At 35.5% G+C, this 25,705-nt stretch overlaps 1 protein-coding gene across 7 annotated transcripts in view; it reads left to right on the top strand.

Moving 5' to 3' along the window:
* EXOC2 (exocyst complex component 2) overlaps nucleotides 1–25,705 on the top strand; it is a 252,177-nt gene that overhangs the window by 80,998 nt on the left and 145,474 nt on the right. For all 7 annotated transcript variants that reach the window (XM_087858228.1, XM_087858229.1, XM_087858230.1 and 4 more), the window contains 5 exons: nucleotides 6,811–6,891; nucleotides 17,129–17,274; nucleotides 17,406–17,487; nucleotides 18,282–18,384; nucleotides 23,635–23,753. In XM_087858228.1, coding sequence (XP_087714354.1) covers nucleotides 6,811–6,891; nucleotides 17,129–17,274; nucleotides 17,406–17,487; nucleotides 18,282–18,384; nucleotides 23,635–23,753 — 531 coding nt within the window. The remainder of the gene's footprint in view (nucleotides 1–6,810; nucleotides 6,892–17,128; nucleotides 17,275–17,405; nucleotides 17,488–18,281; nucleotides 18,385–23,634; nucleotides 23,754–25,705) is intronic.

Here is a 25,705-nt window from a genome sequence, read left to right as displayed (position 1 = left end):
TTACTTCCTCACGGTGTCATTTAATTTATTTTACTCTCATTGTATTACCTGGACTTATCTCTTTGGACATTAGGTTAGATTTGCTTTTCAACATTTTTGATCATACATGGTAGTGTGTCCTTTCTGTTATATTATATCAGGAGGCCGTTAGTGTCTGTGTGTTCCTCCTTTAGAGACACTATGGTGGATAAGTGGGTTCCAGTGGGATGGATACTGGTAGTTGCACGTGTATGTGTGTATATATTTTTTGAAAATACATGTTTTAAACTTCTGAAATTTCTACTCTCTGTGTCCTGTTTATTTTGATTTGGTTTTCCCCTGAAATTCTGTTTCCTCAAGATTTCCATTTTTAGCATTGTGTTATAATTTTAAAATCATTTAAAATCTATGTTATAGGCCCCTCTCATTATCAGTTCAATTTGTGTTCTACTTCCTTTATTTACATTAATTCTTTAGGGATACCCTTTCTTGTGTTTTTAATATTTGAATATTTAATTTTCCTCTTAGGTTTAGTAGTTCGTAGTGGATTTGTTTTTTAAAGTTAGTGTCTAGTGTAACATTATGAAAAGAAATTGTGTTTCTTAATAAATGTCAATCTTCTGTCACTGTGCCAAGATAAAAATGGGAAGGGAGGACATGTTCTCATCAGGGCACACTGTTTGATATATTATCAATGCCTGATTATTTAAACCTAGGTTATTTATAATAAACATGTCAGAGAAATCTCCCACTTTAATTTTGATTCTGCCAGTTTTTATTTGTAGGTAAAACATGTTTCCTTTGTAACTTTTGGTGGCTTGAATTCTCTTAAAATTATTATAGTATTACAATGTAATAATGATAGCTGTGAAATTAGGAGCAATTCTCGAGACCACCTACAAGTTTGATAATTTGCTACAATGACTCACAGAACTCACTGAAGGCTGTTTTTCTCACAGTGATGGTTCACTATAGTGAAAAGATATAGATTAGAATCAGCCAAAGGAAAAGGGCACAATCCAGGAAAGCTCTGTGCATGGAGTGAAAGTTGCCCTCTCGTGGTTGGGTCATGGATGGCATTGATTTTCCTGGTGTGATGTGAGACAGTGTACGTGGAGTATTGCCATCCAGGGAATCTCTTCCAAACCTTGGTGTTCATAGTTTTTACTGGAGCTCTGTCACGTAGACATAATTGACTGTTCCAATGGCTGACCTCCATTTCTAGTACCTTTGGAGGTTGAGCTAATGCTGAGTGACCCAGAGTCCTCCCCATAAACCACATTGTTAGACTATCTGGTTTGGCCCGGTGCCCCCAAATAAACAAAGACACTTTGATCAAGTAAGAATTCAAAGAGCTTAGAGGTAAACTCTCAGGAGCTGAGGGTAAAGGGCAGACCTCTTTTGGGGCAAGATTAAATTCTTTACTACCTGATAACATTAATATTTCATACCCTTCCTTTTGTATGCATTTGCCTAATATACGTCATATTATTTTTAACCTTTAGAAATTTGATTTTGGCGTCTTTCTTCTAAGCAACATGTGGTAGGATTTTTATGTTTTCATGCCTTTTTGAGAGTCTTTGCCTTTTAATAGAAGAATTTAAGCTATGTACATTTATCATAACTGACATTTTTATCCTTTTGTTTTATTGCTGTATCATATTTTTTGGTTTTCATTTTTCTCTTTGTACCATATAGACCATGTTGGTTGCAAATCTTCCAGATTTGGAAGAAATGTTTTTAAATTCTATCATAGGTTGTCTTTCGACTCCTGTTGTGTATGACAACGGTCTAGGACATCTTTATTTCTTATGCTCTTTCCTTTTTCCTGATCTTAATTTAACCTAACGTTAGCTAGCTTTTTATTTTACCTTTTCATTTTACCTTTTCTTTTTCATTTTATTATTACGTTTTTAGGTTTATTTTTGTCTTTTGCATTTAATTTTATAGCATATTTACCATAGTTAATTAAAATTTACCATATACTCATATAAACTTAATTGGCTTTAATTTTTATTGCCAGTCATTTTATATTTTGTCTTTTCTATATATGAATTTTTTGTTTTCAACAGTGGATATATGTTTTGTGCTAGAGCTTTTGAATTCTTGCATGTCTGGAAATGTCTCTTGCTTTCATACATGAACTACCTCTTGGCTATAAGAGAATTGTTTTCTGAATTGATCCCAGTGTCCTTTACTGTTATAGAGAGAAATCCTGAGCCAATGTAATTCTTTATTACTTATGGAGGAATTGATTGTTTTTCTGTCTCCCTAAATGGTTAAAAGATATATTTGTTTTGATTTGAATTTTAAAAAGAACACACTTTTTCAGGATATATTAGAATATAAGTCTTATCTTTATTTTTCCCAATGCTTGATAAGCTTTTAGAATCTGTAGACTCATATCTTCAGTTTTTAACACTTCCTTTGTTATGTCAGATACCATTTATGGTTTGTTTCTGGATAACTCTGTATAAAAATATTACTCCTTTCTTTCTGCTCTCCTGTGTGGTACCCAGAACTTTTTCTGTTTTTCAGTTTACACTGCTAAGTTGCCCAGTCGTATGCCTCAACTAGTTTCCTTCTGTTTCCTGCTATACTGGGTATTGGGAAATGTGGTCTCTAAATGGTTGTAAAGGGAAAGGAGTTGTTAGAGGTAAGAAAAATGGGGGAGCAGAGTTACAGTCCTGAAGATAGTTATGAAAAATTAGATGTTTCTTATCTGAACTAGGCTCAATAGAGATGACAGAGTATAAATAAACACCTTTCGCTGGTCTTCCTGATATCATCTGTGTTCTCTTTGATTGAGTGGACTGTTTCATATGCATCCAAGGGTGTTTTTCCAACCATCCTGCTCAGGTAGACAGTATAGCTTTTATGTATCTTTAAGTTTTTATGCTGCTGTCAGTTTGCTTTTTCCTGTGTATATCCATAAATATTTTAATTAGAACTTGACAGGTATGTCTGGTATAACTTATCTGCTAGTGTTAACCTCAGTGTGTTTATTGTAGCTTTTACTTTACTATATCCTGCAAAAATATTCCCAGCAATTGGTGTTACTTTTCCATGGCAGCCACTCTGCCATTCTCTTCATTCCTTGAAGTTTTGACGAGCCTAGTTTCTTACCAGTTACTGTTCACATGAGTTTTTGCAGGCCACAGTCATGTTTGTGGAGCTTTTCATATCATTAAAGGCCTTCTTCAGTTCCTCAGTGCCTTCTGATCATCTCCTTTGTTTTGGTGACTGTTTCCCAGACTGCTCCCCGAGCTTGTCACCTGTCCAATCCCTTGTTTGTTTTATTGCCAATTCCAGCATTATTACTTGATCCTTTAAGAACAATTATGGACCAAAACTGTATGAATTACTTTTATTTATGTTATACTAAAGAATACCTGAGCAAAGAGGCCAAAGCAGAGTAAATAACACGTGTTGCTCAATACACAATTGACCTTTCCTCTCATGTTACTTTTATTGCTGCTACTTGAGGCAGTGTAAGCCATAACTGATTTTTTGGCACATTCTGTTGTAAGTGTCTATTGGTATATAAAGGTTATAGGCAGGTATGTTTATCAAGGATCCAGTTCTCTAAGTGAGAATCCTTTACACCTTTTAGCTAAACTTCTATGTAATAGTTTTATTTTATTATTTATTTTTTTTCCATATAACTGAGGAAAAGAAGGATTCATAGATTACCCAACCTATTTTAATGTAATTTATAAAATTTTGTCACTCTCATAAAAATTTGGTAGAATAAGAAGTAGGAACTAAATGTTTGAAAAGATTTCTACAAATTAAAATTTTTAAGACACCTCATTCTAACTCTTCTTAGTCTTCTATTTTAGTAAGTATTATCCTCAGAGGTTGGCATGTGGGCCAAATTTGGCCATGGCCCATCTTTTTACAGGCCAGGAGCTAAAGATGGCTGTGTTTTTCAAGATTTGTTTGGGAAAAAAAGAGAGAGAAGTAGAATATGTGATAGAGGCCCTAGGTGGCCCCCAAAGCCTAAAATATTTACTATGTGGTTCTTTATAGACACAGTTTGCTAGTCTCTGGCCTAGTTTGAATATTCCTGTCTCATAGGCTAGTAGTAATATATAGTGGTTAGAGTATGTGGATCACAGTGTACCTGACATAAATCCTTATAGACATTGCCTGTAAACACACGGCATTTCTCAGTGCCTCATTTAATAATGGCATTGTATAAATGCATAGACAGATACTTTGAATTTTTAATTGAAATCTGCAAATTTGATGTCCACCTTTAATAAGAGTTAAATAAAACAATTTCAGTGAATCACTAGGCAGTCTTTCTATAACTTTGATTTTTCTTTGACTAGAACTTTTATATACATACTTTTTTTGTTTCCCAAATACAATTTTATGGTGTTCAACTGCTTCACATATTTAAGTTTTAATAGATTAGAAACAATAACAAACCTGTGATCATGGACCAAGTTGCTTATTGAGTTATACTATTTAAAAATGTTTTTAGAGAAAATAAAAGGTCAAGTGAACCAGACATTGGGTTATTTGGTTTAATTTTCTGGAAAATAGGATTGCCTTTATCAGATCCCAGTGTCTCTCGGTCCTCATGCTTGGCTGACAGCTTGACAGTGGCTCTGCTGTGGTGGAGATGGGCGGCAGGAAGCTGCTTTGTCAGCAAAAAACGGCTGTAAACTGAGCTGAGGGGAGCCAGGCTTACCTCGTTTTGACCTGCTGCTGATCAGTGATGGGTTTTGTCAGCAACAGAAATGTGGCCGCATGATTTCCTTTAATGGTTTTGACGTAGAAAGCACCATTTGAAGCAGGGCTGCTATAAGATGCAATGTCTTACTGCCATGGAAGAACCTTATGCAATGCCCCCTTAATAAAATGAAATGTGTGCCATGTGTTCTTTTGCAATAAGATTGTCAGAAAATTACACCAGCCTTTAAATGTATTAATAGTGTGAGCAGTGTTTTTAGTTTAGCTTTTTTATATTTTTGGCATTTTTATCTCCTTTCTTTAAAGATAGGGAAGTTATTTTCCATTTAACTTAATAAGTTCAAGTTAAGTTTAGGTTTTGATATGTGGAAACATTTTATGTCACTGTCACCACATAATCCAAATTTGAAACATTAAATAAAGAACTTTCTTTTCACTCGTGAATCAACCAAGACAATTAAGAATATACTGGCTGATTTTTTTCCCCCAGATGTATTTCTTTTTCTTTCTTTAAAAGTGTTTCTTTAATAGAGAAGCAGTCTGTTTATAAATTTCAAACAAAATTTGAAATTGCTCTAAAAAAAGGTATTAAAAAAGGACAGGACCAAAATTAGAAAGTAATTAAAAGAAGCAGAAAAGTAGATGTTATTATGCATTGAGAATATTTTTACAGTGCATTTGAGCACTGAATTTTACCCAGAATTGTCTAATCAGTGAGTCAAAGGAAACAAATCAAACAGTGATTGATTAAAACGAAACTTTTTTTTTTTTGGCCTAAGCAGACCACACCCTGCTCCCCCCCCCCACAATAAATCTACCACTCATAACTGATGGGTTGATGCAGAACCTGTAAAATCCTTTTAAGAAGAGTTTGACATTCTCTTTGCATGTTGGAGAATAGCTACTATCACAGTGATGTTAATTTCATTGTACTGGCTGTGAAGCCCATGGAGTTACACATCTTATATTTGAAATTTTGCTAAAGGAAGTTATGTGAAAGAATAAAATCCTGGGTGTTTAGCAGCTATTATTTTGGAGAGAGGTTTCATTTATTTGCAGCTGAATGTAGTTCTCAACTAACATAATAAGTCTATTATTTTCATTCTACAGGTGTGAAAACAGGCTTAGCCAGGTTAAGTTGCTTGCCTATGCAATACAGGCAATATGGGGTGAAGTTTTTTGTTCTGGGATCAGACAGTGTGAGTTCAAATTTGGGATTTGGCTTTGTGACGTTGGTGAACTTATTTAATTTCCCTGAGCAATGGATTTCTCCTCTGTGAAATAGAAATGATATTAGAACATATATCATTGACTTCTTACCAGATGAGCAAGATGCATTAGAAATTTATCATTGTCCTTAATTTATGGTCGTGGCTCAACTAATGTTTGCTTTGCTAGTTTTATTATTTTTATTATGTCAGAATTTTGAATTTGAAATTATATTTGGTGATTTCATTTTGAAAAATTTCTTAGTGCTTCACCTAGGTAAGCCTCGATTTGCTCTGCTTAAAACCTACCCTAGGTTTTTAAAATACAGGTAAAACATTTTTTTAAATATAAATTTTAAGTGATTTTTTAAATAACGTTTATCAGAACCATGCAAACATAGTATAATTTGTATATCCACAAATTGATATATTGGTGGATGTTACTTGAGAAATTCCAAGGAAATAATAGAAATGAAGAGAACATGAATAATGTGTATTTTGCCATGGTTTGTCCAAGGCTGAAATGAAATATTTTGAGGTTGATATGCTTCAAATACTAGTATTTCTATTTTGTAGATGGTGAAACTGAGAAATAAAAATGACTTTCCTATGGCCAAATATCAAAGATATTAGTTACTTAAATCTCACTTTTCTTTTTTATTTTAACCGTTTTTACCACTCAACCTTGATGATCAGATGACTGAGTATATGTATTATTTTACTATTTTAATAGTATTAAACTATGAGTAACGTAAACTGGTGTCTGCTGGTTACTTTGCAGAGTTTTTGCATGTTTGTGCTTCTTTCCAGCAGTGAAAATAATATGACCATTTTTTAAAGTTGTTTAAAAATGTCATTTTGATGTAATGTCTTCCCACCCACTAAAATAGCACACACTTTAACTAGATGTTTTTTCTAGCTATCCATCAAAAACTAGAAGCGGATGGAACGGAAAAAGTAGAAGGATCCATGACGCAAAAACTGGAGAATGTTCTGAACAGTAAGTTTTGTCCTACTACCCAAAACTATTTATGGACTTTATAACAAGCTTTAATATAGTTCTTGGACCTGGTTTCACAGAACAGGCAGTGAGTTGCATTTTAATATTTATTTCTAAATAGTAATGATTTAATAAATATAAAGGAGAGTAAAAACATTGAAAATGAATGTTCTGTTTTGTTTGCATTTTATTTATAAGAAATCATAATTTGAAAATAAGCCATATGCTTCTAAAGAGTGAAACTTGCTACCATAAAAGAGACCAGTATATAAATAACATTATCAAAGAGAGGAAAGTGCTGAAGCAATAGGCAGGATTGCCATTGACCAGATCCCTGAAACACATCTTCATGTATCTAACAGTGTTACAGCAAATAATATCAGCTCCTAGAATGACAGACACTTACATGTCATTGATTTATCTATACCATGCCTTTTTCCAAAGTGAATTTAAGGCAGCTTCATATTTAAGAGACATTTTGTAAAAATTGTATGCCAACAAAACCTGACATATACAAAGTTTTGGGTCCCACCCACTTCCCTTATATCTTTTTTCCCCCCTGACATTCTAGTTCCCAGCTACTGATCCTAATAATGTGGAAGAAACTTATCAGATGAATCAATTCCTATTATAATATTAGCAGCTTAAAAGTACATTATCCTCTTTCACTCATATAGTAAACATTTGACAAAGAGCAGTAGTGCCCAGGGGAATTTCCTTGTTTTTAAATATAAGTATAGCAAATGGTTTCCCCATAAAATAGGGTTAAGAATAGCTAAAACATTTAAGAACCCTCACATCAGATCTTTAGTGATTCTGTGAATGCAGGACTGTGATATTGAGTTAGTTTTGGACTTCTGGCTTAATTTATTCCTGTGATAACTTTCTGAAATTTTTTTTGGTAAATGTTTTTAAACTCCCAGGATCCCTGATAAAATATTTTCTGGAAAAAAGCTTTAATTTGATGTGGCTTTCCTTGGTAGAATTTGAGTACTTTGATTTCATCCTAAATTTATGAGTTTAGCAGCACTTTAATTTTCCATCTGGTGGTGGTGGTGGTGGGTTGTTGTTGTTGTTGTTGTTTTGCCTTGAGATTTTGCCTTGTTTTTGTCTGAGAACCAAGTCACCAGTGTAGCTGAAATTAATATATTCTGAATTCAACTCAAATAAACATTTACTAAAGCTATTTCTGTATTAGTATAGTCAGACATTTTAAGGTCTTGGAAAGGAATTTCTACTCAGGGATGCTATTTTCACTGGAGAACTTGTCATCAAACCATGATATCTGTAAAAATAAAAATGATATTATTTCAGTGACTTTAAAACAGTGATTTATAAGAACAAGCTGATATTGTAATTATATTGTTGTATCAGTAAGAGAAAATAGATACTTATTAAGGTTTGGAAAAAATTAAGATCTGTTTCATGTGTTAGGTTTAGCATAGTATGTTAACATAATTTTTTTCTTTTAAAGAGTACTTTAGGAAACCTTCCCTTGGAACTTGTGGTATAAAATTTGTAAGGGAAATTATTTTACCTTTATTCCTTTATAACCACAAGCTTTATCTAGAAATGTGTCATTTTAACTTTATTGAGGTTTACTCTTCTTTGATAAAGTTGGGCTTAACTAGTCATTTCTTTATGAGACTCTCCTTCAGGACTTTCTGCTGTAAAAATTTTTCTTAAAGTGTATTCCTTTTTATAACTCTTTCTTTTTTCTGGAAACATTTTTTATGAACTTGATGTTGACGCTTGCTATCTTAGGATAAGGTTTTGCTAATTCAGGTCAACATGACAAACATTTCTTTAAGACTGGTTTTGTAAAAGTACCATGTTTGGTTCAGTGTGAGATACAAAGATGTAAGACATACAGCCCCTGCCCTGTACACATGTCCTTTGTCCAGGTGGTTGTATCATAGTTCGGAAGCTGGAGAATCAGGGGGAAAAAAATTATAGAGGGGCACCTGGTGGCTCAATTGGTTAAGTGTCGGACTCTTGGTTTCAGCTCAGGTCATGATCTCAGGGTCTTGAGATTGAGCCCCACCTGACGTGGAGCCTCCTTAAGATTCTCTCTTCTCCCTCTGCCCCTCTCCCTCCAGCTCATGCACGTGCTTTCTCTCTCAAAAAAAATTATAGAAGTACTATGGAAAATTTAATTTCTTTTCTTTTGGAAAGGAAGGAAAGAATAGATGAGTATGAATATAGTTTAGTTTGCTGAGATTATTATTAATGCTTTAATCATATGTATAATTATATGCCAATTTATGTGTTTTTCCTCAGTTATTTTAAATGAAAGTTTTCAAAATTCAAAAGGGCAACCTTTTTCACTTTAAGTTTCTAAAGGGTAATGTTAACTATAAGAAACTTAGTCCATTCAGAATATATCAATATTGACGCCTTTCAAATTGAAATTTTTTCATTTTCCTTGACATGTGTTTTTTATATTTGGCTTTGAACCTAATAATTCCCTCTTGATTTCAAGCCAGGGATAAAGGGATGACTATTAATTTATATCAAATTTACATATCCAGCCCTATGTCCTTAACTTATTCCAAGAGAATAGAATAGCGCTCTCCAATAGAACTTATGTGATTATAGTTATTGAGCACTTAAAATGTAGCTATATTACTGAGGAATTGATTTTTTAATTTTTATTTAATTTTAATAAATTTAACTTTATTTTTTTTTAAAGATTTTATTTATTTATTCGACAGAGATAGAGACAGCCAGAGAGAGAGGGAACACAAGCAGGGGGAGTGGGAGAGAAAGAAGCAGGCTCATAGCAGAAGAGCCTGATGTGGGGCTCGATCCCATAACGCCGGGATCACGCCCTGAGCCGAAGGCAGATGCTTAACCGCTGTGCCACCCAGGCGCCCCTAATTTTAATAAATTTAACTTTAAATTGAAATAGCCCTATGTGGCTGGTAGCTACATGTTAGACAGTGCAGGTATAGACATGTTATGTAAGTATTTATAGTAGCAGCTGTGGTGGTTAATAGTTAAAACTTTTGCAGTGCTCACTAAGGGTCAGGTATTGCTTTAAACATTCTCTGTGTATTTACTTCTCTATGAGGCTTATGCTGTTGTATCTATTTTTTTTTTAAGTAGACACCACACCCAGTGGAGAGCCTAATTAGGGTCCTGAACTCACGAGCCTGAGATCAAGACCCGAGTTGAAATCAAGAGGCAGATGCTTAACCGACTGAGCCACCCAAGCACCCCTGTTATTTCCATTTTATTGACAAAAAAACTGAAGCCCAGAAAGATTAAATGAGTTCTCTAAAGTCATACAGTAGTAAGTGACAGAGCTGGGATTTATATCTAGAAATCTGGCTTCAAATCTGTACTTTCAACTATCAACAGAGCTTGCTGTGCGTGGTTTTGATAGGCATGAATTTCAGTCACCACAGTTTGGTTAAATATACCTGTCCCCCAGCAACACAGTTCAGATTTCCATTATCACAGTATATTTGTCATAATCGCATAAAGTACAAAAGTGGTTGCCAGTTGTTTAGTCCACAAATCACTCCATAAATAAGAGATGTGAGAGATGATCAGTGAGTAGTTAACCTCTTTTTCTTCAGAGTCTGTCTGTGACCGGTCACTATACATATATTGACACACAGACAACAAGCATATAGATGTGTGGACTCCTTGTCCCCCAGACATAAACTCGTGTGGCTTTTTATAGAAATAGATAATCAAAAGAGGGGATTGGCCCACAAAGATGAAAGTGCATTAAAAAAAAAAAAGTGGTAACAGTGTAAGTGAAATTCAAATCTACCATGACTGGAGTTACAGAAGCAGCAGCTGACGGGGATGTACGCACTGCTGCTGTTCAGGAGACTCGAGCTGTGCAGCCAGAGGAACTGGATAAAGGTGAATTTATCAGTGGAAATGAGGAAAGGATGAAGAAAAGGATGAAGACATCCTAGGGGAAGTGATGCTTAAAGGAGTGCTCAGAGACAACCAATGACATTCAGAGTACAAAGGATAAATCTAGAAAGGAGTATGATAATTTATCAAAGTATAGAGAAGATGCTTGATATGTATTATAAATTTTAAGATGAATAAAAGCAAGCAATCTTGATAATTTTTTTGCAAAGAAATAGAGCACTTGTATTTTCAATGTTTCTAATATTTTAAATCATCATAGAGAACTAAGTAAATATTGGTTTTACTTTTTTTGCATTTTCTTATTTATGACCAACAGTAAGCATGTTTTTAATGTTGCAACAAAAATTTTTCAAAGTCGCAGAACAATCGTAATTTTCCCATTAATTTTTAAGATTGTTTGCTTGGTTTCAACTTGCATAGCCTTTTATGCAGTTCTGTACACCGTGCCAAAAGGGGCTTGTACTGTACTGCACCACCTCTCTAAGTAGAAGGAATACTGGGTACTGTTTCAGAGGCTTGGTTTTAGTCCTTTTCTCTGTAAGGGTTTATTGAGCACATGTTAGTTCCATCAGGGATATGAAGATAGTACTTACGCATTATTCCTTAGAGTTTATAGTCTAATGGAGAACACAGATAAGCAGGTGATTAAATTATGGTATGATGATTGTCTGCTGGTGGTAATCCTGGGGTGCATCTGGAGCCTGCACAAGATGTACCTTATTGAAAAGTGGAGTGAGAGAATCTCAGGAGAGGGTCATGTGAGCCTTCAAAGATGAGTAGGAATTATCCAGGCAAGCAGAGATTGGCGTGTGGGCAGCCAAGTGGATGCAGGTATTCCGACAGGGCAACCCACCTGAGGAGGAAGTCCCTGACCTCAGAGGAGACCTCCTACAGACCAGGAACCAGGATCCAGTATGGTAGTGTGCAGATGTGAGATGTAGGACTGCAAGGTAGAGGGGGGTCTGCTTAGGATAAGCTTTCTGTGTGGTGTAGTAGAATTTGTCTTTATCCTGAAGACTTTTGGTGAGCCATTGAAGGATTTTAAATAAAGAAGAGACATTATAAACTTTTTAAAGAATATTCTGCCATCTGCATAGAGAATGGATTAGGAGAGAGCTAAACTAGAGACAAGAAGAGGCATCAGATAGACGCGCACAGTTGTCATGTAAGAATGAAGTGCTGAGGACTTTTAACTGAAACAGAGGTGATGAAGGTAGAGCGAATGGCAAGATGAGAGTTGTTAGGGAGATGAGACGGGCAGTATTTGGTTACCAGTTTGCTGTGGGAAGTAGGAAGAATAGTAGTAGTCAGTAATGACTTTCAGATTCTGGCCTCAAGTAGAGCAAGAAGGAGCAGGTTTGGGGCATGAGGAGAAGAGTAAAGAGGTAAATATTCAGTTCAACTTATAATTTGTTGAGTTTGCGATTCCTGAGGGTTGTACCCATGAATATCTTTCTAGCTCTCACTATATCCTGTGTGTGTGTCACATTGAGCAAATTGAATAACCTCTCTTTGTTTCAGTTGCTTGTACTATAAAATGGGGATAAGAATAGTGCCTGTTTTAGGGACATAAACAAGTTTAAGTGAATTAAGAATTAATATCTTTTTAGAATAATTAAGAAGAATTTAGAAGACATACTAAGTTTTTAAAATAGCACCTAGCATAGAGTAAGCACTCCATATTGTATGTATGTCTAGTATGTCTTTATGCTACCCACCAAAGCTTCCCCAAACTCTTTTTAGGTTATAAGGTATCCATAGAGGCTAAAATGTTTTTTCTTCCTCCACGGCATATTCATTCTTTTCTTCCTCTTCTTCAGTTCTTGCCAAAGAGAGGCGAACTGAGGGCCTAAGAGTTGATTGTCCAGCTTCTACTGTCCTTCATGTTAAAACCTGACCAGCTATCTGTCTAGATTCAGGGTCCTGCCCTAAGTCCCCTACAGCTGACGTGCTCCGGATTATTGCCCTCCTTAGCTCTCCTGCCAGGGTTCACTCAAAGGGAAATCCTCAGGGTTCCTCTAAGGGACTAAGTTGGTAATAGGATGATGCTGGGCTGTCACAAGAAATGCTCTCATGGGATCCCCTTAAAACAGCCAAGGCTGATTGAATTATCTTTGGGATGGTTCAGAATAAGGAACTTCTTTGTGATGAGTATTCATTAATAAAAATTATTGTATGTTTAGGAAAGTATATGTAAAGATTAGTCCTTTTAAAAAAATACACTATTATTGACCCATGCCATTTATTACATCCCCACGACTTATTTTAAAACTGGAAGTTAGTAGTTCTTGATCCCGTTCGCCCAGTTTGCTCCCAGCCTCCCTCCCCTCTGCCAACCATCAGTCCATTCTCTGTGTTGATGAGTCTGGGTTTTGTTTTGTCTGTTCTGTTTTTTAGGTTCCACATATAAGTGAAGTCGTATGGTATTTGTCGTTCTCTGTCTGACTTCTTTCATTTAGCATAATACCCTCAAGGTCCATCCTGTTGCAAATGGCCAGATTTCATTCTTTTTTATGGCTGAGTAGTATTCCTGTGTGTGTGTGTGTGTGTGTGTGTGTGTGTGTGTGTTTTGTGCTTATGTGCACAAGCGCTGTGTCTTCTTTCAAAATTAGTCTTAAGCTAACTGACATCACAAGGTATATATGATTTTGGAGTCACCAACATAGATATGATAGTTGAATTTAACAGGATTGAATAATTTGACCCAAATCCTTTGTGTAAAATGAAGAGAAGAAAGACAAGGTCTTAAACCGCTAAGGAATATTGAGCCAAGTTTGTAAAAAAAGGAATTGACTTAGTGGTGTGCTGGTAAATGTTTAACAAATAGCATTCCAGAAAAGAAAAAGAAAACTAACTTTAATATTAGCATTTCCAATGTCCAAATTTTCCCATCATGATTGATTTCAAGCTATCAATTTGAGATTACTGAATAGAATTTGAGGAAATGGGAACAGTGGCTCTTGGGAGCAGTATGGAACCCTTTTCTCATTCCCAAGATCCTAGTTCTCTGTACTTTCGGTAGTGCTATAGAATTTCAGTGTCAGGTATGGCTCTCTAAACAAGCATGAACTTTTGGTGATGATGCTATGCATGTAATATCATCATGTTATAGATGGCAGTGTATCTGGTTATTTTCTGAAATCTGTTGAGAGAAACTGAGACACATACGGTAGGTTATTAGGTCTCTTTGCGATCCTGGTTTTGCTATGAATTTAAATGTATATTTTAAAGTTACTTTAAATTGCTAGGTACTTTAATGTTTCCTTTCCTAATCTCATTCACCTTGCCTGTTCTTGGAATAAAATGTGTTGTGGTGTGTGTGTGTTGTGGGGGCACTCCTTCATTCACCTTCATCCCCAAACAGAGAGCGTAGGTTAAAAGTCACTTCTGTCATCTACAGACTCAGGTGTCAGTGCCTTGGGTCACTTCAAAATAAGAGAAAGTATAATGCTTACTTTAATAAACATACTTGAAATTATAAGATATCATTAGAATTATATGACTAGTTTTTCTAGATGACCGGAGTTCCTGGTACAATTAATTTTTTTTCATTATTAAGGATAGAATATCAATAGGGAGATAAGAGTTTGACTAGTAAGTGTGCAGTGTGATAGTGTCTTTTCTTCCTGTCTTTTTTTTTCAGCTTTGTTGAGCTATAATTGACATATAGCATTGTGTAAATGTAAGGTATACATCACGTTGGTTTGCTACACTTGTATCTTGCAGTATGGTTACCGACTTAGCATTAGCTAACACCTCCGTCACATCACATCATTGTTTGTTTTTTGTGGTGAGGACATTTGAGATTTACTCCAAGCAGTTTTCAAGTATATGATATGTATTGTTAACTGTATTCACAATACTATGCACTGGATCCTCAGAATGTATTCGTCTTCTTTCTGGAAGTTTGTAGCCTTTGATCAACATCTCCCCATTCCCCCCACCCTCCAGCCCCTGGTAACCACCATTCCTCCCTTTTTCTATGATTGGAGTTTTGTTTTTGTTTTTGTTTTTGTTTTAGATTTCATATATGAATGATACCAGGTAGTATTTGTCTGTCTCTGACTTATTTCACTTAGCATAATACCCTACAGGTTTATCCATGTTCTCCTTCTTACATTGAGGAAAATTTTACAGCTCTTGTTGACCTATGACAGTGGCAGCCCAGTGCCATTATAGCAGCCTTGCTCTTGGTGCTTGCGGTGCATCTGTAACTGAGACGATGATAGTCACAGTCCAGTGAGCTGGTGTTGTGACAGCCCTCGTGAGGAGAAACAACCAGCTTTCAGGTCCAGAGTTGTCTAGATTGGTTCTGCAACCTGTAAGACCTAAGTCACACAGTAGTTGTTCCAACCCCTGCCAGCTGCCTTAAAGTTGGGTGTTCTCCGTGTGAGAAGGTGGAGTAAAGATGTGGATGGATTGGTATGTGGGGGAAATTATTCTTGGGAGACATGGCAGATGTCTGACTGATGGCTTATCTGCAGTGTCACTTCGTGTGAGAACACCACCACTGAGTTTAGTGGTTTTGTTTTTCTTATTAGTTAGCCCTAGAGAATAGACGTAAAATGCATTTTGTGAGCTGTTGTTGATTTTTATCTGCTTAGTTTCACTGCTTTCATTTATTTTATTAGTGATAAAATCATCCAGTTATCAAAGAGTTATAAACTCCCAAAATTTTATTGTGAACGTGGTAAAATTCATAACAATAATAATTTATGGATAGAAATTATAAATTAAAATTATGATTTCATAGCATATTTCTCTATGTGCATATATTAAAATTCTCCACATATACATTTCTTTATAAATTATAATTTTATAGTTTATAATTTCTGCCTATAAATTTTTCTCTATACAATGTTAATTTTATTTAATGATAAATGAATTTTCTACTCGTACTTGTTTTCATACTTTCTAGAGGAGTTAAAATTATTAGTTGGTATTTCTTTCTTACATTTAAAAACAGTGAGTAAAGTCTAATTTTGAACTCATATACTTTTGTCCCAAATTCTTTTATTGTGCAAAAAAAAAAGTGCTTGGGAATTTAACATCCACAGCCCACATATAAGTAATCAATCTTTTAAAAATATTTAGTGACATTTATGTATCTTTTCATTTATGAAGCCTCAAATCATGAAGTTTATATTTTTAAATGATAAATACTTAATTTTCTTTGAAGAAAAATGTTTTAACCCTAATCAGATTTCAAATACTTCATTTAGCCACCATTATGTGGTTTGGTGGGAAGAAGGGAATATATTTTTTCTCAACTCATAGAAATTTAGTGTTCTGCATTTGAAAGCATGTGGTGAAAACGGCTATCTTGACTAGGTTTTTCTACTAGGCCTTTAAAATTTCAACAGAATTTAAACATTATTTAGATAAAACAATTATGTTACAAAGACAACTTTTAACAGGATCAGGCCACCCACAGTGTGGACTAGAGAATATGGCATGCAAGCCACCCAGTGAGACTGAGGTAATTTTTTCATCTTTGCTTAAAGTATAGTCAGTAGACCAGATAATGTAGAAACTTTTTATGAGCAGCGATCAAACAGCCAAAAACAGTTATCCTTTTTCTCCCCTTTTCTTGTGGCTAGTTAAAAATATTTCACAAGTTGAAAAAGTTAAACTGTCTTTGTGCACAGTAAGTTTTGCTTTAGATAAAGCAATTCTTTCATATTATAGCGATTTGTATGTATAGTTTGAAGTCTTTTAGGTTAAAATATATATATAGAGAGAGAGAGAGAGAATATCCAGTTTGTGTATAAATTAAGATTTAAGAAGTAAGTATTCATTAATGATATGTTAAAATTTGTCATTTAAGTTGCTTATGTAATTATTTGTGCCTGCTGCATAAACAGATAATTTTACCGAGAAATAGAATTACTTCTGAAATACTTCTTTTGAACAACTTTTCTGAAAAATAAATATTTTTCTTTTTTTTATTGCCATATAGGGCAGGTATTAAATCCAGAGAATTTAACTCGTGTAGTTGTGTGTGCCTGTGTGTATATGTGTGGGTTTTAACCTATTATCTGAACTAATGAAATAATCTAAGGACCCGTAATTGCTACAAAATTTAGAAGAGTAGCTAAAATAAATGTAGGCTCACATTAGTGATTTTATTTGGGCCTGGTAAATATGGTTATTTTTAATTGGATACTATTTTTAACATATGAAAAGACTCAGTGGGCAAAGTGGAAATGTATTTTAGCAAACCATAAAAGATCTCCAAAGTAGCTAACTTTTTAAAAAGTCTGTTGAGTTTTAATGTAAAGCTACAATAGCAGCCTATCATTTTGTTTTATTTAAGCTTCTTTTGGTCTTTTTAAAATAGGAGCAAGTAATACTGCAGACACATTATTTCAAGAAGTATTAGGTCGAAAGGACAAGGCAGATTCCACCAGAAATGCTCTCAATGTGCTTCAGCGATTTAAGTTCCTCTTCAACCTTCCTCTAAATATTGAAAGGAATATTCAAAAGGTAGAGTATATATTTATGTACCCATGGTTATGATGTCATAAGTTTTAAAGAGTTGAGATTTTTTTTTATCTTAACCAAATGTGTTCATGATACTTTACTGACAGTCTCCAAAATGTTTCTTTATTTTAAAGGGTGATTATGATGTGGTTATTAATGATTATGAAAAGGCCAAGTCACTCTTTGGGAAAACGGAGGTGCAAGTTTTCAAAAAATGTAAGATTTGTTTATTACTTTTAGATCTCCTACTTTCTTTTTACAGGAAGAATGTAGAATGTATTTTGCAAAGAAAGTTATGTACATTTTAGTTTTCATTTGTATGGTGCTCTTTTAAAAATGTAAAACAATTACTTCAAAAATAACGTGAGTTTTCTTACCAAGATAGAGTGAAAATGAAAAACCATGGCTATAGGATAGGTTTAGGATAGGTTAGTCTCGGACATTCTTTGCTGTTTATTAACCACGATGCTATTAAAAAATCTCTTTTACTGGAAAGAATCAATTACGGATATTTTGTAGAGATGGAAACCTACATTTTAATCTCCTCTCTTCAGAAAAGCCATTATTAATGAATTCTAACCTTATTTTAAAGTGAACTAAACAACTTTTGAGATTATCTCGAATGCAGGAGTTAGTTACAGAAGATAAGAACAGCCTAAAATGTCCTGTGGTAATGCCTTATCAACTAGGATAAATATCACAGGGCTTTAATAAATTCCTAAATGAAATCCATAAGGACACAGAAAACTTAATTTCATTTTTTTATTGTGGTAAGTTTACATGCAGTGAAATGCACAGACCTTACATATTATAGGTCAGCGAGTTTGACAAATGCATACACCCACGTAACCCACACCCTGGACAGAATGTTTTTGTCACTCCAGAAAGTTCCCTTGTGCCTCTTCTTAGTCAGCCCCTGTCCCCCAAGTCAATCACTGTTTTGCTTTCCATAATTTGACTTTAAGTTTCCATTCTGTAAATCTTATATATGTTCTTTCCTTTTTAAATAGATTATGCTGAAGTAGAAACACGGATTGAAGATTTAAGAGAATTACTTCTGGCTAAATTGCTTGAGACACCATCGACTTTACATGACCAAAAACGTTATATAAGGTAGACCTTCTGCAAGAATTTTGATAAATCACATGTAACGTCATGGGTTAGATACATCAAAGGTTAACCCTTAAAACTAATTTGGGGGATTAGGAGATTGAGGAAGTGGTGAGAGGGAAGACAAATAGCAGACATTTGCAGGTATCTACTGTAGGACACCAGAGTTCTTTTGTGTACTAATAAATTTGGGAGCACTCAGGGCAAGAAAATTCTGTTTATTTGGGGAAAGGGAAAGTAGCCTCATTGCTTGGTCATTTCTTCCTCCTGCTGAGTAACGGCTTACCTAACCTAGCGGGACAGCGAGGGTGTTGCATTCTGTGGGCACCCACAGGCCAGAAGGCAGGGGCTCCCTGTATGGTTTAGAGTACAGTACTGTCATTCTGGGTGGGAAATTCTTCAGGCCACAAAAGTGGGCCGTGGCTCAAAGGTGGAGAAAATTTTGAAAGGTTTTAGTATTGAAAAGAAAAAAAAAATTTAAAAAATTGCAGTGATGTAAAAAGTGACGGATACCACAGGCTATGATGAGAAGGCCTTCCTTAGAAGGAAGCAGCATAGCATAATGGGAACTAGGAAACTAGCTGTTCCCTTTGGGTGACTTACTTGCATTCTCTTTTCAGTTTCTTCATCTGTGAAATGACATAACACTGTCTGCATCTCGGGGTAGTTGCAAACAAAATCAAGAATACATCTAAGGATTTAATATAGCACCTGGCATATAAGTAGTCAATAAATTACACTTATATGATGTTTATACAAGGATTTGGAGACAAAGCATATAAATTACAAGCTTTTTATATCTATGATTTAAAAACAAAAACATTAACATTATTTTCTGCTGGCATATTTTGAATGTAGCTTTTATTCTCAGAATAAGCTGTTATTTTCCAAACTTAATGCCCTCTCTAATTAGTGATGTTTATTGACTATTCAGTACTTATAAAATAATAGACTGACTGTATATATTTATGCATTTAGCTGTTGTCACCATATGGCCATTGAAAATAATTTCCAAGTATGAAAAGAGGGTCTAGCCTGAAAGCTGCTGTGTTTGCCGTGGGGGAGGGGACAATGGTCCACACTCAGACCTGTGTTCTTGGTGACTTAGGAGAATAGTAGCAGCATGAGCCATTGTCCTCAGCACATATATGTTACCAAAGAGGAAAGGGACAGGAGGCTTTAGAAGGGAGTAGGGAGCACTAACATTGATTGCTGCTACTACCAGGAGTCTGTAGTACCCTCGGGCGTCATGTTAGATGCACTGTGTATACCATTTCTAATCCTCTCAGCTGCCTTGCAGGGGCATATGTCCGATACCCATTATATAGATGAGGAAACTGAGCCTCAGACTTCATTCTTGCTCAGTGCACATAGCTAGGAGTAGGACTCATGTTTGTCTGCTTTCAAAGCCTATCTTTGCTTTTCTCTAAGCTGTCTCCATAGGAAAGAATGTATTTGGGGGATTTTTCTGGCTTATAGAATCGTGGAAATTTAAAGCTAGAAATAAACTACATGTTAGTTATCCATCTGCTTTTTCTTGTCTTGTCTTTCTTTCTTTCTTTTTTTTTTAAACATATAAAGAAACAGAGTTCCAGGGAGGTTAATCCTCTTGTCCAGGGAGACACAACTGGTTAGCATCTTATTGTCTGTGTTCCACTGTGTTACTTAATTGTGCTTTGTATTTACCTGTTTATATTTATGCTATTAAATTTGCCAATAGTAACAGGTTAATCCTTATTGAATGTATGATTTCTTTATTTAGTGAATTACCATTTCTATGGATAACTAATGTGTAGTTCTTATGACTAGTTAAGTTGTTAAAAAAGATTTTTTGAATGGCCTATTTAGGTGCTTTTTTCCTGTCATTTTAAAGGGAAAAGAACAAGAATGTGAACAGGAATACCAAGTAATTTACTTATTTTGTAATCATTACTTTATTTTTGATGCTTTGAGAAGACACTGAACAATTAGTTTTATTATCCTCTTTAAATTAATTTTTAGTTATTAATAAAAACAACATCACAACCAGGTCAAATATCTGTTGCACTTTGGAATCTATGACAGTGGGTACTGTGAGCATCAAGTAGGGATGGAGACCGCTTTATCATCAGCAAAGTATATCTGTATTGGTTCTCTTCCATAATTGAAGTTATGCATGGTGTGATTGAAAATCAAATTACTACTGTATTGTTTAAATTACTACTGTATTGTTTCACTTTGGTTTACTGTCTTGTCTAGTTAAAAACTTTTTGATTATTTCCACTCTCCTTATTGTAGCCTTAGTGAGAGGTGAAGTGATGTCATATGCTTCTTTCCATAGGAGTATGATCCTATCCCTGGTAATTGTTAAAAATTATACCAGAATATGGCTAAAAAGCATAATGCTTCAATTTTAAGATATTGAACATGTGCTCATTATAACCATAATTAGTATTCTTTACATTTCCCCTCTAAAAAAGCTGTCAAATTTCTCTGATACGCAGTTTTAGAAGAAATAGCAACATGTACTGTATTTTAAACAAAAACCTTTGAAATGAAACTACAGTTGACTGTTGAACAGTGTGGGGGTTGGGGCACCAACCGTCTGCCCAGTCAAAAATCCACGTATAACTTGAGTCCCCCTGAAACTTAACTGCTAATAGCCCAATGCTGACTGGAAGCCTTACCAATAATGTAATTAGCCGATTAACACATTTTGTATGTTGTATGTCTTAGGTACTCTATTCTTACAATAAAATAAGCCAGAGAAAAGAAAATGTTATTAAGAGAATCATAAAGAAGGGAAAATACTTTTACGGTACAGTATTGTAAAAAATCTACATATAAGTGGACCTGCACAGTTCAAACCCGTGTTGTTCAACGGTCAGTTGTACTTCGTTAAACTACATACTGAAAGAAAAGAAGAAATTTATTGGACTAAGTCATTTGAGCACCGAAAAGCCTACCTACGGGTTGTAGTTTTGAATCGCAACACTGTAGAATTTCCAAGAGAACACATTTATCTTTCTTTATAAAACTCTTTTAATGTAATACCCATTAATAAGATGATACAATAGATTACTATTAATTTTTGCAAGGACCTACTCACCATACTGAAGAAATGTATGATTTTAAAAATTATTAAAAGAGTTTATTGATTTCTCTTGCTGTATTGAGCTCTTGTAATGGACCATTTGTATTCCTGTTCAGTAGTTTAAAAATTAAAAGGAAGCAGCTTTCCTAAGAGTATTCCTCTACTTTACTACTAACACTAAATCTGAGGCTATTATATGAGTGAAAGTGTCAGGAGAAAGTACTGTAGAAATATTTGGAGGCAAAATAAACCTATCTACGGAGAATGCTAAGACAAAGTATCCCCAACAAGAAAGAATAAAATCACATGTTTTTTGCAAAGAAATAGCACAGTGTACTATTTGTCATATTTATATTCCAGATGAAAAAAGCCTTGTGTGAGAGGAAGAATCATATTGGGTTGCAATATTTATGCCAGGCTAAATGTATTTTGTTAGACTGTAGTTTTATTCTTGGGATGCTGTTAATTGATTTGTAGAGGGGTAGAAGGGCCAGCTCTTGGGCCGACTTTGAGGTATCTTTGTACAGTGTGAATCCCCACTGTTGAAGGGGCCCTTTTGCAGGATGATCAAATGCCCAGCTGTGCTCAGAGCCCAGGCTGACTGCATTAGCTTGTAAAGGCCAGGGTGGGTAGTTCGTAAATGTGATGTCAGCTTTCTCAGCAGTTTATTTATCGCTAACTTACTACAAAATGTTTCTCCTCTAATTAGCTGCTGATCGAGATATCTGTGAGTAAGGAAATACCTAGTACTGGAGGAACGTGGGAGAGAAGCATCTGGTGTATCCCTCAGTGATTAGAATTTGGCTAGAGGTCACAGCTTGTGGCCATTAATTAAAATTTATCATTGAACAAAAATCTTTAACCCCAAAACAACAGACAACTTATGGTTTAAAAATAATTTCAAGACAAGAAATTCAGCTTTTGGAGTTGATGTAATTGGATGTAACATATTGTGTAGTCCCTCCTTGTCTGTGGGTTCATTTGCGTGGTTTCAGTTACCTGTAGTGAACTGTGGTCCGGAAGCAGATGATCCTCCTTTCGAAGTATGGTCAGGTCAGCAGCAGCTTAGTGCTCCATCTCAGTGCCTCCATCATTCCCCTCACTTCATCTCATCACATAGGCACTTTATCATCTCACATCATCACAGGAAGAAGGGATGCGTACAGCACAGTAAGATATTTTGGGAGAGAAGACCACATTCACGTAACTTTTACTACCATATGTTATATGTTATAATTGTTCTGTTTTTATTATTGTTGTTACTCTCTTATGTGCCCAATTATAAATTAAACTTTATCATAGGTATGTATGTATCGGAAAAAACAGTGTATGTAGTGTTCAGTACTCTCCATGGTTTCAGGCACCCACTGAAGATCTTGGATCATATTCCCTGTGGATAAGGGGGGACTACTGTATGTTTATATATTTTGTGATGGCCGAGGGCCAAATCTTGAATAATATTTGTCAGAAATTTTTCAACTGAAATATATTTCAGTTTTCAATCCAGGTTTGGATATTTTATATAGAAAGAAGACTTTGAATATTTCAAGAACTATTTAAAAAACTAAGAAAAATGCCCATCTATACTATATTTTCTAGGGAAATATTTTCTTAGTCACGAAAATAGAGTTCAGATGTTAGAGGTTAAGTGCTTATTGTCACCAAATCTCTTTACGTAATAAAATAGCCTGTTGGATTGCATAGAAAATAAGGTCACACTGCCATCTAGTGGCCATTTTTCAGACCAGAAAGGAATAAAAAACCAATTGAAAAAAATTATACACTAGGTGTCCTCTGCTGGCTTCCTCTTGTGTTTTCTGTAATGACTGAGAACTAAGTATGGAAGCACTCGCTCTGTGGACTAAATGTGGGTATAAAGGTAAGGTTTCACTACGTATTTAGGATCACTGCAAGTTGTCTTTGTCTTCTTGGTTGTCTCTTTATGAAGTCCTTATTTTTAAAAAATATAGTTTTATTGTTAATCGCGTAAAAAGAAACTTGAATGTATTTCATTTAGAATTAAGTATTGAAGACTAATGTTGACAAGTGCTTTACGAATTGATAACATTTTAGGTTTTCTTTTAAAAAAGTAATGATTTAAAAATATGCTAGCTTTCCTTTTGTCCTTATTCATGGCTCTACCAAAGCCTACTTGGTCAACCATGGCCTTGCTTTTTCAGGTACCTGTCTGACCTTCATGCGCTGGGTGACCCCGCTTGGCAATGTATTGGCGCCCAACACAGGTGGATCCTTCAGCTCATGCACAGCTGCAAAGAGGGATATGTACAAGATTTGAAAGGCAAGGCTGCTTCTCTTCTAGTGCATTATGTCATTCCTTATTGTCAATTTAATACACTTTGGAAATGCTAAATGATTAAGGGAATGATTAGTTAATTTTCTTGATATCTGTACTGGTTTTTTATTTGTTTTGTTTTGGTTTTGTTTTTGCCCTTGGATAGCATTATACATGAGTGGATAACAGGGAAGGGAGAAAACTCTCTGGATATCCCTATGTTTATGGTTGACAGCCTGTATTGACAAAGGTTTGATTTCCCATAAACTTTTATGGGAAGTAACATGAAGTTGTAGAAATATTAGTCTTTAATAAATGGTAGTAGTGCATTCACTATTCCTCAAATATATGTTGAGCCCGCCATGTGCCAGGCATTGTGCCAAGTACAGATGAACAGTGGTGAATAAACAGACATGGTCCCTGCCCTCACGGTGTTAAACACTTAACTAACCAAATACAAAGTTGTTGACAAGTGATATAAAGAAAAATCACAATATTTTGAGGGAGGAGAATGCTTTATATGGTCCATTTGAGAAGGTGTCTCAGAGAAGGCTCCATGTTTACTAAGAGCTGGAAGAGTGAGAAGTAGCCTGCTGGGATGACTTCTGTCTGAAAAAAGAATCAACCTTTGCAAAGGCTGTGAGGTAAGTTTAAAGGAAGAAGTCACAGCTGCATTCACGTGTAGTTTTGTCAACTTTTATTTGTGAAATTCTGTCATCCCACAGATATTGAATGTATTCAGTGCCTGCTGTGTGCCGGCCACTATTGGGTGCTAAGGCTTCAGTGGTCAGTATGGCAGATGGGCCTGGCTCACGTAAGACTTATAAAATAGCAGGGGGGGATCAGCGGGGGGAGGAGATGGACAAGAAAAGTAGAATGGACTTGTAGAATACAGTGTTACTTTCTAAGCCTAGGAAGTTCCTCCTGCCATAGTAGCACTTAGGAACAGCATCCAATTCAGAGTTTTGAGGTCACAGAAGTGACATTCCAAGATCTGAAGAATATCTGTATTGGCCAGTTGAAATGAAGGAGGGGAAAAGGAAAGAGGTAAAGACCATTCCAGAAAGAGAAAATAGAATGTGCACAGGGCTTCAAGCAAGAGATGGCCTCTGAATTCTCTGTGGGTGGAGTTTAGTGCACAAAGTGACAGACGGAGGCTAGAGTAGGTGGTGCCAGGTCTTGCATGGACTTTGTTAGCTCCTTCAAGGGCTTTGGACTTGATCCAGAGAACATTGGGCTGACCATTAAGGGTCTGAAACAGGGGAAAGACCTGTTTCAGGGGAAAGATTGAGACTTATTTTTTAAGAGACGACTCTGGCTTCCATGTAGTGAATGGAAGAGCGGGAGAAAGACTGGAACAGTAAAGCTGGTTAGGAGGCTGCTCTGATGATTCAGGCATCTCATTCCCATGGAGATGGTGAATGTGGAGAAAGAGACAGATTCAAGAGCTGTTCAGAAATTGGAGTTGATAGGACTGGGTGATTGAAGGAGGAAGGAGTCAAGGGTGACACCCAGATACCTGACCTCGGCAACTAGTTAGGATGATGGCACCATTGAGTTAGGGACCATAGAGGAGAAAAACATTTTTTTCCTTTTTTTTTGGACAGATTGATTTGGTGTTGTCTGGCATACAAGGGAAGATACTGAGTAGGTAGTTTGGATTTAAAGGGCAAGAGATTTGGATGTGATCTGTATGTAGATGGTCCCTGGGAATTGATGCATTCACCCAAAATGAAAAAAGGAGAAAATTTGGGACAGAATCCTGGGGAGTGATATTTACAGGGCTAGTAGAAGGAAAGCCTACATAAGAGACAAAGAAGGATTGGTCTGCTGGGCTAGGAGGAAAATGGGGCATAATGTCACAAAACCACAAAGGAGAAGAGTGATCAGTAAGTGTTTTAAGATGAAGAATAAGATGAAGAGATGTCCTGTAGATTTAGCACTGAGGCTATTTTGGT

Source organism: Ursus americanus, chromosome 32, assembly GCF_024610735.1.
Source record: "Ursus americanus isolate L20-20 chromosome 32, mUrsAme1.1.p, whole genome shotgun sequence".
NCBI classification, from domain to species: Eukaryota; Metazoa; Chordata; class Mammalia; order Carnivora; family Ursidae; genus Ursus; species Ursus americanus.
The sequence above is the reverse complement of the archived record's forward strand: the minus strand, read 5'-3'. Positions and strand labels throughout refer to the sequence as shown.